General features: G+C 61.8%; 2 protein-coding genes across 8 annotated transcripts; one reads left to right on the forward strand and one right to left on the reverse strand.

The window, feature by feature from the left end:
• Positions 1–456: 456 nt before the first annotated feature.
• Positions 457–6,808, forward strand: ULK3 (unc-51 like kinase 3). Of its 7 annotated transcripts, none has more exons than XM_055320218.1 (16): positions 459–578; positions 916–1,056; positions 1,143–1,263; positions 1,759–1,863; positions 2,552–2,695; positions 2,877–2,959; positions 3,457–3,612; positions 3,756–3,861; positions 4,046–4,086; positions 4,329–4,431; positions 4,557–4,621; positions 4,707–4,785; positions 4,869–4,909; positions 5,250–5,297; positions 5,419–5,569; positions 5,667–6,808. In XM_055320218.1, exons 1-16 carry the CDS (start codon positions 477–479, stop codon positions 5,681–5,683), a joined length of 1,503 nt encoding a protein of 500 aa, XP_055176193.1. In that variant the 5' UTR covers positions 459–476; the 3' UTR covers positions 5,684–6,808. The 7 variants fall into 7 exon arrangements, with proteins under 7 accessions (XP_055176191.1, XP_055176194.1, XP_055176197.1 ...); XM_055320221.1 differs by having other exon boundaries at positions 5,503–5,569; XM_055320216.1 differs by having other exon boundaries at positions 457–578; positions 916–1,258.
• Positions 6,809–11,230: 4,422 nt separating this feature from the next.
• CPLX3 (complexin 3) lies at positions 11,231–15,505 on the reverse strand. The gene is made up of 3 exons (XM_055320100.1): positions 15,252–15,505; positions 13,868–13,955; positions 11,231–12,261 (listed from the first exon to the last, which is right to left on the reverse strand). Exons 1-3 carry the CDS (start codon positions 15,413–15,415, stop codon positions 12,037–12,039), a joined length of 477 nt encoding a protein of 158 aa, XP_055176075.1. The 5' UTR covers positions 15,416–15,505; the 3' UTR covers positions 11,231–12,036.
• Positions 15,506–15,726: the final 221 nt, after the last annotated feature.

The raw sequence follows: 15,726 nt of genomic DNA on the forward strand, positions 1-15,726 counted from the left end.
GGGTGCTGCCTCTGGCCGCCCTGCTCCGCTGGCCTGGGAGCTGCCAAGCCGCCTCCCGAGGCTGCTCGGCGAAAAGCACCCTGTCGTCCCACGGTTCTGGGCGGGCGGGGCGCTTGGGGGAGCCTCCGCGACTCGGACCCCAGCCCGCGCACCTGCTCAGCCGCGCTCCCCGCCGTTGCCCCTCCCGTGAGCCCTACAGCCCGGATGGGATTCCCGCGGACGGCCACGGCTGCCGGCCTCGGGCCCGCGGAGACCAGGGCGCGCCCACCCCGGGATTCGGGGAGGCCGGCGGGGGCGGGCCGGGGGCGGGGCCGCGGGGGGCGGGGGCGGGGCCGCGGGGGGGCGGGGGCGGGGCCGGGGGCAGCGCCCCGCCCAGCGCGCTGCAGTCCCGGCGGGCGGCGCTGGGGGCGGCGTGGAGCCGGGACGAGGGGCGGCCGGAAGCGGCGGGCGCGGGGCGCGGGGCGCGGGGCGCGGGGATGGCGGGGCCCGGCTGGGGGCCCCCGCGGCTGGACGGCTTCATCCTCACCGAGCGCCTGGGCAGCGGCACGTACGCCACCGTGTACAAGGCCTACGCCAAGGTGGGCGGCGCGGGGGGCGGCGGGGGCTGCGCCCGGGGCTGCACGCGGCCGCGCAGCCCGGTGTGTCGGGAGGCGGGCGGAGGCCTGGGAGCCCCGCGAGCGGCCGAGGAGCGGGCGCGGCACGGGGCGGACGCGGCGCTGGGAGGAGGCTGGGCGGCGGTTCCAGAAGGCCGGCCGCGGAGGGGCCCCCGGGGCGCAGCTCGGCGCGGAGGCGGGGATTCCCGAAGCCGGTGCCCCGCGGGCCTGAGACCCGGACTGGGAGCCCGCAGGCCGGGGGGGGGGGGGGGGGGGGGGCGGGCACCGGCTGTGCCCCGAGCCCTCGGATCTGCCGCCCCAGAAGGACACCCGCGAGGTCGTAGCCATAAAGTGCGTGGCCAAGAAGAGCCTGAACAAGGCCTCGGTGGAGAACCTCCTGACGGAGATCGAGATCCTCAAGGGCATTCGACACCCGCACATCGTGCAGCTCAGAGACTTCCAGGTGCGGGCCCGGGGTGGGGCGGCCCCCACGGGGCGCTGGAGGGACGCTCCCTTCCAGCTGCCGTCTGCGTCTGCCTGTCGCCGCAGTGGGACAGCGACCACATCTACCTCATCATGGAGTTCTGCGCAGGGGGCGACCTGTCCCGCTTCATCCACACCCGCAGGATTCTGCCCGAGAAGGTGGCTCGCGTCTTCATGCAGCAGTTGGGTAAAGCCTCTGACCCCGCCGGACACCCCTTCCTGTGACCCCTGCCCCGACCCTCCTTGACCCCTCGCACTTGTCTCTGTCTCAGCTTGGACGGTTAGGGCCCCGTCTTTCCCGTGTGCCTATCCCTGGCCTCGGGATGCCAGGAGAGGTGGAGAGAGAAGCCCCCCCACCCACCTCCTGTGGGGGGAATCCAGGTTTCCATAAGGAACTCTAGCATGTCCCAGGGCCCGGGGGTAGACTCAAGTACTTGGCTAAGGAAAACGATGAGACCCCAAGAGCTGGGGAAGCTCCTAGGAGGGGGAGGGGACATGCAGGGGTCCAGGGTGCTGGGGGGCAAATTCTTAGAAGTGGCAGGAACCTGATCCTTAAGTGTTAAAGAGCCGAGGGCAGGCTGGGCAGGCTTGAAGGGGCAGATGGAAGGCTGGGGGGAGGGGCGAGAGGCAGGGGAGGGTGGGCTCCTCTGACCTGTTTCTCTGGGTGGGCCTTGTTCCCCAGCTAGTGCCCTGCAGTTCCTACATGAACAGAATATCTCTCACCTGGATCTGAAGCCACAGAACATTCTGCTGAGCTCCTTGGAGAAGCCCCACCTTAAACTGGCAGGTGTGAGTCTGGAACCTCCAAATGAGGTTTGGAGGGTGGGTGTGCAGAGGATTCCCTCTGCCCAGGCTCGCTCAGCAGCCCCTGTTCTCATGGCACCCTCTGTTGAGTCATCAAACAGTGATGGGCTGGGAGATGCAGAGATGGGCCCCACCACCAAAAGGCAGGACGTTTCTTGGGCTCCCCACGCGTGACTCCAAGAGTGCACTGGACGGGGTCAGGCCTCAGTCTCGGATCAGGGTCGAGACTCCGTGTGTGACAACAGGATGGGCTCAGTCTGGGAGTGCTGGAGGGTGGAAGGTGGGGGAGGAGGTGGCTGTGGCCCCTGACGGGACTTGGAGAAGAATGGACTTGAGCCTGGGAGGCCAGAAAGCAAGGTAAACTCTCATCTTCTAGGCCCTACTGGGCCCTAGCCTCATAGCTAGGGCAATCAGGGTGGCCTTCCTGGAAAAAGATCCCGGAGAAGGCTGTGTGGGGTGGGTGGGATTTGTTCCAACTGCCAGAGGAAGGTGTAGGAGGGTGTTCTAGGCTAATCTGGAGAGAAGGGGTGTGAGCAGAGGCTACAGAGTAGGCTTGATCCTGGTGAGCCTGCAGGTGGGGAGGAGCCCTGCCCTGGACCCAGGGGAGGCTTTAGGGGCAGGAGCGGCAGCAGCTAGAATTGGGGCCCTGCTGCCTGGCCTCTTGCCCGCAGACTTTGGCTTTGCACAGCACATGTCTCCCTGGGACGAGAAGCATGTGCTCCGTGGCTCCCCCCTCTATATGGCCCCCGAGATGGTGTGTCAGCGGCAGTACGACGCCCGGGTGGACCTGTGGTCCGTGGGGGTCATCCTGTATGGTGAGAGCCCTGGCCCCAACCTGGGGCCTCTACCGCGTATCCTCAGGGAAGGCCTCACCGGGCCACTCCTGAAGGGTGCTAACCCACGTGACCCTGCGGGTCCCCCCACCGCCCCCAGGAGTGGGCCGGGCCAGGCTTGACCCTGTCCCCCCCCAGCCTGCCCTCTGCCTCCCTTCCACAGAAGCCCTCTTCGGGCAGCCCCCCTTTGCCTCCAGGTCATTCACGGAGCTGGAAGAGAAGATCCGGAGCAACCGGGTGATCGAGGTACGTGTTGGAGGGCCTTGGCAACCTGCCCGGCCCTGAGATTAGAGCCCTCACTGCCACCTGCACAGCCCGGGGCATGGGCTCTGGGCGGCCCTGTGTGCGGGGATAAGCTCCAGAGGGGAGGTGGAGGCTTAGGGTTCTGGGAGCCCAGACCGGCTCACCGCAGGGAGCAGAGGGCCTGCCCTCCCCATCCCCCGATTATTGTGCGGGTCCCTGGGGGAGAAGAGCAGAGCAGGCCAGGCCCAGCTTTCCCAGGAGTGATCCAGGGAGGGGAGAAGGACCCATAACCAGGGTTCTGCGACACCAAGGCTTCTGGTGAGGGCATGGCCCTCCACCGGCTCCATCACCTCGTCCTGTCACTGTTCTTCCCGAGGCTTGGGTTCTCCACCTGCACAGGTGGACCTCTGGGGCGTCCCCAGACCAGGAGGTCCTGACAGGGACGTGGGCTGGGGGCTGAGGTGCTAGAGCCCCGCGTGATGGGTCTCCCCACCCCGCAGCTCCCTCTGCGGCCCCCACTCTCCCGAGACTGCCGGGACCTGCTGCAGCGGCTCCTGGAGCGGGACCCCAACCGTCGCATCTCCTTCCAGGACTTCTTTGCCCACCCCTGGGTGGACCTGGAGCACATGCCCAGTGGGGAGAGCCTGGCACGAGCAGTACGCAGGCCAGCAGGACGGGGTGGGATGAGGGCGGGGGTGGGGTGCTCAGCAGCCCCGTTAGGCGGTGAACGGAGGATCTGCCCTTCTCTGTTCAGGGTGGGCATGGGGGTGGCCTGACTCCTGATCTTCCTGTCCCCCAGACCGCCCTGGTGGTGCAGGCTGTGAAGAAGGACCAGGACGGGGACGCCGCAGCCGCCTTATCGCTCTACTGCAAAGCCCTGGACTTCTTTGTGCCCGCGCTGCACTGTGAGTGCGCGGGGCCGGGTCAGCAGTGGTGGGGCGGCCGCGGCTCCACCGGGTGGGCGCCAGAGGCAGCCCCCCTGCCCCCCAGGATTTTGTGGAGGGTAAACGTGACGCTGGGTCCTTTTGAGGATTCCAGAGGATTTAGGGCGCGGCGGGGCACTCCTCACATAACCCCCGCTCTCTGCAGACGAAGTGGATGCCCAGCGGAAGGAGGCGATCAAGGCAAAGGTGGGTGAGGGCGTCTCCCAAAGGAAACGGGCGCCATCCTGGGATCTCCACAGCCTGGCTCTCCTGCAGCTGAGAGGCAGGCTCTCCCAGGGAGCCCCAGGCCTGCCGCCGCAGCCCCCGAACGGACGTCACAGCTTGGGGCAGCCACCAGGGATATGGAGGGAGAACTTGGGAGGTGGGTGCGGGTGAGGCGGGGGTGGGGCTGGGGGGACAGCCTCTCCTCAGCTTCTCACCACCTGCAGGTGGGGCAGTACGTGTCCCGGGCTGAGGAGCTCAAAGCCATCGTCTCGTCCTCCAATCAGGCCCTGCTGAGGCAGGGGACCTCTGCACAAGACCTGCTCAGAGGTAGGCCTGGTTCCTGGCCTCGGCCCCTGCCCTTTTCCTCCAGCAGGAGGGGCGGCAGCGTGGGGTAGGCTCCCTGAGATGAAACCCAGGCCGCCCCTCACCCGGAGCCTTTGCCCTCCCCCCAGAGATGGCCCGGGACAAACCTCGGCTCCTTGCGGCCCTGGAAGTGGCTTCGGCTGCCATGGCCAAGGTCTGTATCCAGTGCCAAGGATCCGGGTGGGGCAGGAAGCATCCTGGGCATGACCCTGAGCAACCCGGTGTGTCTGTGGCTGTAGGAGGAGGAGACTGGTGGGGAGCAGGATGCCCTGGACCTGTACCAGCGCGCCCTGGGGGAGTTGCTGGTGCTGCTGGCAGGTGAGGCCCTGTGGTTGCCGCCCCGTGGTTGCCCCGAGCCCGGGCTGCCCAGCCCTCACCGCGTGCCCTCCCTCTCTTTGTAGCGGAGCCCACAGGCCGGAGGCGGGAGCTGCTTCACACTGAGGTGCCCACTGGGATTGGGAGGGTCGGGAAGCTTCCTCCCTGCCTCTCCCCCTGCCCCCGTGTTGGGGGACCTCCCCAGCTTCCCTCAGGGTGTTCCACATCTGGGAGTCACACCTCACAGTGGCCCTGTGCGCTCCTTCAGGGGTTTGGGTGCCAGGGGTCTGGGAAAGTGGGCTGCGCTGCTTCAGGGGCATCAGCCTCCTGGAGAAGGGAGCGGAGACCAAGCTCAGGGGGAGGAGGCTCGGGTTGGCTGTAGGGTTCTGGAGGGCATCTGCAGTGAGGAGGAAAGCAGTTTTCAGGCCCCTCCGGCCCACACCCCTGAGTATGTCTTCCCGTGGCAGGTTCAGAACCTCATGGCTCGAGCCGAATACCTGAAGGAGCAGGTCAAGGTGGGCACGTCTGGGTTCTGGCCCTGTCTGCCTGCGGCTGTCCGCCCCAGCGCCCCTGGCCTGTCCCGCCCTCCCACCTGTCCTGGAGTCTCCCCATTGCCTCTCTGTCATTTGCCCTCAGGCCGTCACTTACTCAGGGGCTGCTCGGTGGGGCCCAGGCCCGCCTGGCTCCCCCTCACCCCTGGGCTGCCTGTATGCCCCACAGATGAGGGAGTCTCGCTGGGCAGCCGAGACCCTGGACAAGGAGGGACTGTCCGAGTCCGTTCGTACCTGTGAGTCCTGCCCTGGGCTCGGAAGGGCTGGGGGCAGCCCCAAATTCTGCCTCTCTGCCAGAGACTTGAGGCTAGCTTTCCCCCTTCCTCCCCGCAGCGTGCACCCTGCAGTGACCCCAGAAGGATGACCGGATGACCACAAGCCAGCCATCGCTGCGGACACACCTGGACCGATGCCCAGGATCCTGTGGCCCCCTGCAAAGCTACAGAGCAGGCTTCCGGCATGGGCAGCTCTAAGACACACACCCCCAGGATACTTGGCACTTCCCAGGTGGCCTGATGGCCTGTGTCCCCTGGTGGGGAGTGCTGGGCCTTGGCCCGTGGGGGAAGGGGAGCAGGACTCTGGGAGAAGACTTTCCTCTGCGTGACTTCTGTGATTTAGTGACTGCTGGATCCTGAGCCTGTCAGTTTGGGGGCCCCGAGCCCCTGGCCTTGCTCTGAGAACAGGGCAGGGGGCCCTCTGCAGGGTGCTTCTCCTCTGGCTCTTCCCTGTCAGCAGACAGCTGTGCCCTGGGCCCACCCTGTCCTTCCCGGCAACCCTTACCACAACTCCCTCCCTCCTGGCACTGGAATGGGGCACCCCCAGACCCCTCAGGGACCACCCACCCCGCACTGGGCACTCAACCCCACAGAGCTCACCAGGTTTCCTGGGAGCTGACACCTGCCGCCCTCTCGATAGTTTAAGACAATCCCTCAGACCTGAAGATAATATACTTTGCAGAGGTGGGACCAAGGCTTGGCCATGCCTTCTTGTTCCCGCTCTGGCCCAGGGGGCACAAGGAGAGCGGTCCTTAGCCTTTAGCCTTCGCCCCTACTTGCCACAGAGCTGGTCCCGGCCTGGAAGGGGGAGGCATGGGGGTGCCTGACCCATCCGGCTGCAGAGGAGCTAGCAACCCAGGAAACCTGGTTCTGGGTCTGCCCTTGCTGCTACTCCAGTGTGTGACCCTGTGCACGTCCCTTCCCCTTTTCTGGACTGAGTCTCCCCAGCTCTACAATGGGGCTGTGAATACCTCCTCAGCTCCCCACGTAGGCTTTTAAGAGGACAGCAGTGACTTTAATCTGGAGAAAAATGTATACACGTGGAGTTCTTTGGGGGTTCTTTTAAAAAAAAAGTCCACAAGGGTGCTGGTGATCTCTGACCTTTGTGCCCTTTAGTGCCTCCTAGGGCAAGAGGTGTCTTCCTTGCAGGAGGCTAGGTGTAAAGAATATAATTCGTTGTTTATTAAATTATTTTCTGAACTTGTGCTTCTCTTCTTGCCCTGGGAAAAAAAAGAGAGGCAGCCCCTGTTCACTGGGGCTGGAGGGGCCCCAGGAAAAGCTGGGGAACCTGAGGGAGGGCAGGGGAAGGCCCCAGACAGGATCTCCCGGCCTCGCCATCCCCTCTCCCCCTGGCCTTGTGAGTGAGCAGTGAGCCAGACCCAGGGAAAGGGCATCCTCTCGGGGGTCTAGTGCTCAAGCCCAGCTCCCCAGGACCCTGGGCTGAAGCAGTTTCCGGCAGCCTGCCCTCCCACTCCCAGGTGTCGATGGGAACGGCATTCAGGAGCATCTTTGGGGACTGAGGGGAGCAGGAGTCCATCCCCTGGGGCAGCAACCAAGGCAGCAGTTCCCTAGGCCTTCAGAGTGGGCAGGAATGGGCTTCCTTTACAGGAAGGAAACCAGCTGGGACCTGATTCCCCGGAAGCCTCGGTCGGGGGCAGTGGGGAGCAGTGGGCAGAGGCGTGGCGAGGCTCTTGGCCCTGCCCGCTGGCCCTTGAAGCTTGGGACCCATGGATGAGCTAGTTTCTCGGGGAAATGAAGATGTGTCTGTAGTGCTTTGTAAGGATTAAACGACCTCCTATATAGGAGCCTGACCTAAGTTCAACAAAATCTCATTTTCAGATTTAGGGAGAAGAATGTACTTAATCTCCGGCAGTGGGCCGCACAAGAAAGCCTCAGTGAGAAAAATGAGGGAAAGGAGGGAGAATGGGCTCAGGGTGGGTGGGTGGGAGGGAGAGTGGGAAGGAGGGAGGATGGGGCCGAAAGGCCCGTTGAACAGAAGGATCCCGGGGCAGAGGCTTGGCCTGCCGACCCAGCTGTTGATGTGTACCAGCTGATGGGCTGTGCCCGACAAGAGCCTGAGGCTGCGTGCGGGCGTCCGTGGGGAGGAGAGGCCCAGCCAGGTACCGGAAAGGCCTGGGAGGCCGAGGCCAGTGGAGGAGGCCCTGGGGAAGGGCCCTCCCCGGGCGGAACGTGTAGGTGGCTGGCCCTGTGTCCGAGCCACCTGCCGAGGAAGGAGGCAGCCCAGCCCGACGAGGTGGGGCTTGCGCTTCAGGATTCTCTTCGAATGGCAAAGACCTATGGGAAATAAGCTAAACTGGTTTTTATTTTTATTTTTTCAAGATTTTATTTATTTATTAGAGATACAGAGAGAGGCAGAGACACAGGCAGAGGGAGAAGCAGGCTCCCTGCAGGGTGCCTGACGTGGGACTCGATCCCGATCCCGGGACCCCGGGGTCACGCCCTGGACCGAAGGCGGCGCTAAGCCGCAGAGCCACCCAGGCTGCCCTAAACTGGTTTTTAAAAAATATGTGTTTCCTCCTGAGAGTGAGAGTTGGAAACTCTCACCTTTAACACTTCAAAAGTGCACAAAGAGGGACAGACACAGCCCGGCGTCTGCGTGCGCCAGCCAGCCTGTCCTCCCGCTGTCACTCAGCCCCCCAACCCGGAGCCAGCGCGAGGCCAGGCTGCAGGAGCCCCTGGCCTGGGTCCCTCTGTCTCCCCAGGGCCCCGGGAGAAGCGGACAGGCCGCCGCTGGAGCAGACTGAGGTGTCCCTGTGCCCAGCTAAGTAGGAAGATGTGGTTCCCACGGGAGGTCATCTAGGACAGCGCCTGTCCCCGTGTTCCCAGAAGCCAGCTGCTGTCCCTGCCCCCACGCGCGTGCGAAGTGGCCCAATCACGGGAGGGAGGAGGCACATCGCTTTCTCTGGGGTGACTCGTACCCACACTCGAGAAATCCCACTAACAGACACTAACAGGCCATAGGCAACAGACACACAGGACTACCACAGCCACGTTCAGGTTCACAGACCCGCGCAGGCCCCACCTGGACAGACCGACACTCTGGAGTAGGCACGCTCACACACACACACACACACACACACACGCACACACACACACCCCAAGGCACGGTTCCTGCTAATCACGGCTGCAGTGGCCTCCACACCAAGGCTCCCCCGGATCCCCGGATCGGGCCTCCCCAGCTCCCTTGCTCTCCCCGCACCTTGCCCCACGGGTTCTGGGACCGGCTGTGCTGGGCAGGCCTGGGGCCAGGGCAGGGCAGCAGCTCCCGTGCCGCTGCCCCCCACCCCCGGCCCTCACACGGCTCCCCACCCCAGACCCAATAGGCCCACCCGCATCTCAGGCTGAGCAAGCAAACGCTCCCCCCGGTGTCCCCAGCACGGGCCTCCCTGGCCGAGGGGGGCCCATCTGGCCAGTGGGGGGAGGGGAGGTCCTCTGGACTCCAAACCCCATCACCCTCCCAGCTCTTCCCTGGGGACCTGCCGCCTCCAGAGGTCACTGCTTCCCTCTGTACCCGTCTGAGAAGCAGGCCTGAGCTGGGCGGGTGGGAAGGGAGCGGAGGAAGGGAACCGGACTAGGGGAAGGGTCACCCGTCTTCCCCAAATCGCCTGTGTTACAGGGCCAGAGAGTCGGGTGGGGCTGGGGGCCCAGGCCGGCCACCTGTCGTCCCTCTCTTCCAGGAAGGGTGGCGGGGGCCCGGCTGCAGGGCTGTCTCGTCCCCCTTCAATACCTGTACCCTCGGACTGCCAGCCCAGCACGAGAAGGGGAGGAGGACAAGAGGCGAGAAGTGAGAGGCCCAGTGGGTAACCGGCTTCCCCTAAGCTACTCTGCCCCAATGGCAGGGTTTTAATTGCTCTGAAAGGGGAAGGGGTCGGTGGCTCTCTCTGTGGCCTTCACATCACAGCAGGTGGGTGGACCAGTCCCGGGGCCAAGTGGCTGTGTGCCTAGGCCAGGGGGGGACAGAGAGTAGAGGGCCTGGGGGGGCAGCACGGAGGAGCCCCCCACTGAGGGTTCCGTGCAGGGCAGGTAGGGGCCAGGGATGAGGCACAAACCGGGAGGGCACCAGTGAGAAGGACGGGCTGACGGAGAAGCTGGGGGGGGCGGTGGGGATGAAGGGAGGAGGAGGGGAGAGGCCAGCAGAGCCCGAGGCCCCTCAGCATGTCCTCTGTGCCCACCCCGGCCCGGGGCCCCAGAGCCGCTGCCTTTTGCCCGGGAGCCCCCCCACCCCCGTTTCAGGGACACGCAGGTCAGGGTTTCCTGGGGTTCCCAGGCACGGGGAGGAACCCAGTGAGGGGGCTCAGGGCCCCCCACTCGCTCGCTTCGTGAGGCTTCCGCGAGGGGTGACCCCAGCCCCCCAGAGCCGGCCCCTCTGCCTGTGTGTGCTGGGTCCTGCAAACCACTGAGGGGAAAGGCGGCTGTCGGATCCCATTAGGCCGAAGGGCCCCGGGGGGAGAGCGCTGACACGGGCGCTGCTGCTGACGAGAAGGCCCTCGCCCCCCAGGCAGCCTACAGCCCCAGCCTGGGTCTCCGCCAGCTCCGGGAAGGTCAGGGCAGTGGGGTTCATGGGGGGGGCAGCCCGGGAGCCGCTCAGAGGCCCGGCCCCGGCCCCAGAGATACCCTAGCGGCCTGTCCTCGGCCTGCCCCTCCCCGCCGTCACCCCCTGAATTCCCCATCCTCCCGTTCTTCTCTCCCTACCGCTGTCTCTCCCCACATTACCTACTGAACAGGCTTTATGTTTCTTGTTCTTGTTTTACAAGGGGAGGCCTAATGGAAACTTTGCCCTTGAAACCACCCCCCATATGGCCGTTGGCCTAGACGTCGTGGCGGGCTTCCTCCCAGGCTGGTGCCAAGCAGGGACACCCGGGGGGAGCCCGCGGCACCTTGTTGCTGCTCAGGGCCGGGTGTGGGGGGGAGGCTGCTTGTGGCTGGTTTCTGGGACCCCCCACAGGTAAGGAGGATGAGATTTGTGCTCTTTGGTTTTGTTTGTTTGTTTTAAGGAGTCAGTTGTCATTTATTGATGGTTTACCATGTGCCAAAGGCTTTCCGAGCTGTCATCCTTTGAAACATTATTATTTAGGGAGGGGGTAGTTCTTCATTTCACAGCAGGAAAAAGAGGCTCTTAGAGGGGAAAGGAGCTGCTCAAAGTCACACAGCAGTGCCAGGACCCGAAGGCGCTTGCCTTGCCTTCTCTTTGTTATACCTCCCATCTCCAAGGTGAGAAGGGGTACAGGTGCAGGTGCCAGAGGCAGCTGTGATTGGCCAGAGACCCTCCTGGGGTTCCAAGGAATGGCCCGGAGGCCCAGCCTTCTCCACGTGCACCCCCACCCTCCTCAAAGCCCAGACCTGTTCCATCCCGCCCCAGGCTGCACCCGGTACTTGGTCAGTGCCGGGACCTGCCCTTGCCCAGGGCCCCGAGAGGGTTGAGCTTGAGCATTTTATAGAGGCTGGCGTTGCTATGAAGCTATAGGTGAGGAGGGTGGTGAACCCCACGGTTCCTGGAGGTTTATAAGAAGTGGGAGGACGGTACATCATTTCAAATTTTTATTTTTCACAAAGCTCACAGAGGAGATCCAGCTATGGAATCCAGAGAGAGTTCTACGGGAACAGAACAGAAATTGCCTGGGCCTGGGTCCAGAGAAGGCCTGGAGCCACTTCAGTGCCAGCTTCATCCTTGGCACTCGGCCCCTCACACAGCACCCCTCAGCTCCCGAGAGCCAGAGCCCATGGCACAATGGCAGCCGCTGGCAGCTACGGCTGCAGCTGTTGTCGTGCCCAAGGAGGAGTGGGGGGTTGGCTCCGAGGGCCCAGAGGCCAAGCCAGAAAGAGTCTTAGAAATTGCCTAGTCCATTCTCATTTTAGAGATGATGCAGTGAGACCCAGAAAGAGCAGAGGCTTTCAAGGAGAGTGAATGTGGAGACTCAAATCTGGGCCTCTTGTCTACTGAGGGTGTCTGCCTAAGGACCTCTCTAAGCATATCTGAGTGTTGGTGTCTAGAGGGGCTGGCCTGTGTGCGTGTGTCTGTGTGTGCCAGGATTCATCTGTGGCGTATGCTTCTGCACATGCTATGGTTTCCATTTCTGTGTGTCTCGATGGGTGTTCCTGTGTGCACGAACTTGGGGCCATGGGCAGAGGGAAAGGGGCCTATTCCTACAATCTTAGGAGGCCTCTCCAGGCTGAGTAGAGAGATTGGTTCCTGAGGGAAAGGGTGAGGAATGGGGACTTTGGCCCCAGTGGAAGGGATAGACCAGAAGGCAGGCTTGGGCCATGGAAGAGAAGGTCCCAAGCTAGCAGGGGACAGGGGGAAATAAAACTGAGATGGGGTGTGGGTCCCTGGACATTGAGACATGTTCTCAGCCCTCATGTGGGCCCAGCCCTGTGGTCACCCCAATGGGCAACCCCCAGGGAAGTAGTCACATGACGTGGCACTTCTCAGCTGATTGTTTGAGGTCTCCCAATGTGGTCTGGGCCTTGTCCTTGAGTGAGCCGATGTCCAAGCCAGGGAGACTGGCCAACTGCCCAAGGACGGAGGCCCTCTCCTCCTCCTCCTCTGTGTCCTCCTCAATCATCTTGGCCAGCTCCCGTGGCAGCTCCACGTCTCCACCTGCCATCTGAATCTGGCTCTCATCTGTCTCATTCTGAAGGGAAGAGGGGAAGAGGTGGAGTGGGGCTGGAGATCCAGGAAGACCCAGAGTTGAAGGGACAGGGAGGAGGCCTGGACTGGGCTCCAGACCCCAGGATTCTTGAGCCACATGTTCCAGTGAGTTCAGTCCCCACCCCTACATCCCAGGGTCAAGCTTTTGACACTGGGACATGGACACCTTGCACTTTTATACCGCTTAACTTCGCTCTAAGATACTGAAGACACTAGCATAGTGAATAAAGCAAAATGAAAATGCTTAGGAGTCAAACTGTCCCAGTCAGCAAAGTCATAGGCTATCATTACCTACACTGGAGGGTGTACTGGTCATAGTGATGGGTACCGTTTATCAAGTGCCTATCGTATGGCTGACATTCAAAATAACCCTGTGAGGTAGGTATTGTTATCGATTTTACAAACAAGGAAACTGAGGCCTTTTCCACTCATGCACTTTCTCTCTCAAATAAATAAAATCTTAAAAAAAAAAAAACCTACATCATGGATTCCAATATCTGAGCTCTCTGCCCAACACCTACTGGTTGCCACTGCACTTCTCTATCCCTTTGGGGACCCTGGCACTTTCCACTTTATATCCTACTCAGTTACAGCCACGTCTTCCCTCTTCTATTAGACTCAGTTTCCTGATGGCAGGAGTTGTGTCTTTTAATATGCTCGATGCAGGCATTTGAGCAATGCCTCCATTCCTAGCTGAGTTTTAACTCAGTAGCTTTCCAGGTTCTCTGGACTGTTTTTTGTTTTTTTCCTTCTCTGAGAGATTTTCAGAAGACTGGTGCCCTGTGGAGAGTCAGAGGCAGCCAGGGGATCAGGAAACACCTGGTGAATGAGTGAATGTGATGTTCAAATGTATGGTCTTGCAATTCAGGTGGAAGCTTCTGGGCACTGGGAATAGCCTGTGCCTCAGTTTCCTCCTTAGGCAACACTTACATGCCCAACCTAGTGCTGCACTGCCTATGGAAGATAGCCTCCTGGCTGCCTGGCCAACCAAGGGGCATTCTCCTCTCTGCAGACAGACTCCATGCCCTGGAAGGCAGCCACAGGTCCTGCAGTAAACTGAGGTTCAGCACTCACAGGCTTGAGCTCTGACCCCAGCTCCAACCCTAGCTGGCTGTGTGGCCTTTCAAGTCCCTTAATCTCTCTGAGCCTCAGTCTCCTGATTTGTAGTGTGAGCAACGGCTACCTGGAAGCGCTACTGAGGGGTTACACAAAGGCACGAAGGCCGAGTGCCTGGCACACAGAGGGTGCCGCAGTCTCTACACCACCCCCCTCCCTGGGTATTCAGGAGCTTCGACTGTACTCAGCCTTGTGGTAAAATCTACTGCCTTCCATTTCTGCCTGGGCCTGACTAGGGCTTGGGGGAGGGACACATGGGGGAGAGAAGGAGCCTGAACCGGCTCCAGAAACACAAACCTGGGCTTCCCCCCTCAGCACCAAGCCCCAGCCTCTGGGTTAGGGAAGGAAAGGTCCAACCAAGAACTCCGTGAGTTTCAGGAGCTGAGAGTTGCGGTGCCCAGAGTGGGGAGAAAGAGTGGGGAGCCCCATGCTCACGGTCCCCATGTGCCTACCAGCCCAGCTCTTAAACTTACCTTGGGCAGCCGATATTTATCTCGGAAGTGGCTCCGCAGCGTGGCCCGCTCAGCCTTCCTCTGTGTGAACTGCGCGTCCCGCTCCATCCTGCGGGGGGGGGGGGCACCAGGGTGCAGTCATCTCAAGGGCCCGGAGAATGGGTGGGGTCTGTGAGGGAAGGGATGCAGGGGTCTCTGTGCACCCCGAGGTGGACCTCGGTTAGGCTTTGCTGCCTCTCCCCCCCATCATCGCGGCCCGTTGTTATCTCTGCACCTGCCACACTGGGCTATCGGGGCGGGAGTGTCAGCCAGTGTGGCTTGCTCTGCAGACCCTAATATGTGTCCCTCGAGGCCTCCAACCCCGTCGGTCTTTTCCCTTCCTGACAGATTGTGTTGTGTGAGGGCAAGTACTCGGGACACACTTGGTTTTGCGTCCTGGCTGCATTACCACTTTTGATATATCACTTATTTTTCTCCTTTGCCACTCACAAAACTATTATCAGGGGGATCTCTGGGTGGCTCAACGGTTTAGCGCCTGCCTTTGGCCCAGGTCGTGATCCTGGAGTCCCAGGATCAAGTCCCACATCAGGCTTCCTGCATGGAGCCTGCTTCTCCCTCTGCCTGTGTCTCTGCCTCTCTCTGTGTGTCTCTCATGAATAAATAAATAAAATCTTAAAAAAAAAACTATTATCAGGATTAAGCAAAATAATAGCTAATATTTAATGGTTTACCATGTGCCAGGCACTGTGCTATGTGGTTTATATGCGTTAAATAATTTAATCTTAAAAAATATATAGGGCATGTTTTATGGTTGCCATCCCCGTGTTACAGAGGAGGAAACTGAGGCACAGAAAGGTTTAGTTTAAGTAACTGGTCAAAAGTCACCCAGCTAAACAAAACAAAGCAAAACTGGATCTGAACCTAAGCAGCCTCAGATGCCTCTCGGCCCCAGCACTGCCTGCACACAGTCGACGTTGAGTCTCAATATCTATGAGCGCCCTATCTCAAGACCTGTCTCCTTAACTCTGAGCTGCCTCAGCTGCATCGCTTTTCTCAGAATCTCAGACTCAGAGGAGCTCCAGTTGGAAGATGCGGACAGACGGCTAGGACCAGATCGGATTAAGGGATTACTCGTTTCGTCAGAAATGCACGGGCCCCCACCCCATCCCAGGTCCCTACTGCCCCTGCTCCCACTCCCTCTGCCCATAGTGCGAGGCTGGGACGGGGTCCGGGTTTAAGATAGGGCAGCTGTGGGGACAGCCTAGAAAGCGCATCCCAGCCTCTTACCGCATCTAGAAAAGTAGGGTAAGGGGATTCGGTGTCTGAAACCGCCCTAGAGGTGGGTCAAGTGGCTGGAGGGGGTTCGGGGGGAAGGTCGTCGGCGCCAGGAAGGGATCCCACTCACTTCTCTTCCACCAGTTGCTTCTGATACTCCTCATACTCTTCTCGGCTCATGCCCTGCGCTTCGGCGGCCGATTTGTCCCCGTCCCCCTTGTCCTCGCCGCCCCCCAGGCTCCCGGTGAGGTTCTTCAGCTGGCCGCCCACCATAGTCTTCACCATGAACGCCATGGTCCCCGCTGGCCCTGGCACGGGCGCCAGGAGCCGGGCACGTCCGCACCGACTTCAGCACTAGGGCTCGCGGACAGCTCCTGCCGCCGGCCCGGCGGGGCCCCGCGCTCCAGCCTCCAGCCCCCGCCTCCCCAAACCCCTCCTCACGGGGGGCGGGGGGCATGCACGGGGCTGAGGAGGCTGCACCACGTGCCCGCTCCGCACTCCCGCCTCCCCCACGTGCCTCCTTCCACGCCAAGCTCCGCCTGGGCATCGCTGACAGCGGATTAGGGCCGCGGGGGTGGGGTCTCCCTGGGACTGGGGCACACGGA

Source organism: Nyctereutes procyonoides, unplaced genomic scaffold (assembly GCF_905146905.1).
Source record: "Nyctereutes procyonoides isolate TBG_1078 unplaced genomic scaffold, NYPRO_anot_genome, whole genome shotgun sequence".
Classification (NCBI taxonomy): Eukaryota; Metazoa; Chordata; class Mammalia; order Carnivora; family Canidae; genus Nyctereutes; species Nyctereutes procyonoides.

Excerpts from the sequence above, each read along its gene's own strand:
- ULK3 (XM_055320216.1), top strand. The coding sequence starts at position 477 with ATGGCGGGGCCCGGCTGGGGGCCCCCGCGGCTGGACGGCTTCATCCTC. Across the intron at positions 3,862-4,045 it reads CTTTGTGCCCGCGCTGCACT|ACGAAGTGGATGCCCAGCGG; the intron begins GTGAGTGCGCGG and ends CGCTCTCTGCAG. Across the intron at positions 4,432-4,556 it reads TGCACAAGACCTGCTCAGAG|AGATGGCCCGGGACAAACCT; the intron begins GTAGGCCTGGTT and ends CCCTCCCCCCAG.
- CPLX3 (XM_055320100.1), bottom strand. The coding sequence starts at position 15,415 with ATGGCGTTCATGGTGAAGACTATGGTGGGCGGCCAGCTGAAGAACCTC. Across the intron at positions 13,956-15,251 it reads AAGCAACTGGTGGAAGAGAA|GATGGAGCGGGACGCGCAGT; the intron begins GTGAGTGGGATC and ends CCCCCCCCGCAG. Across the intron at positions 12,262-13,867 it reads ATAAATATCGGCTGCCCAAG|AATGAGACAGATGAGAGCCA; the intron begins GTAAGTTTAAGA and ends TCTTCCCTTCAG.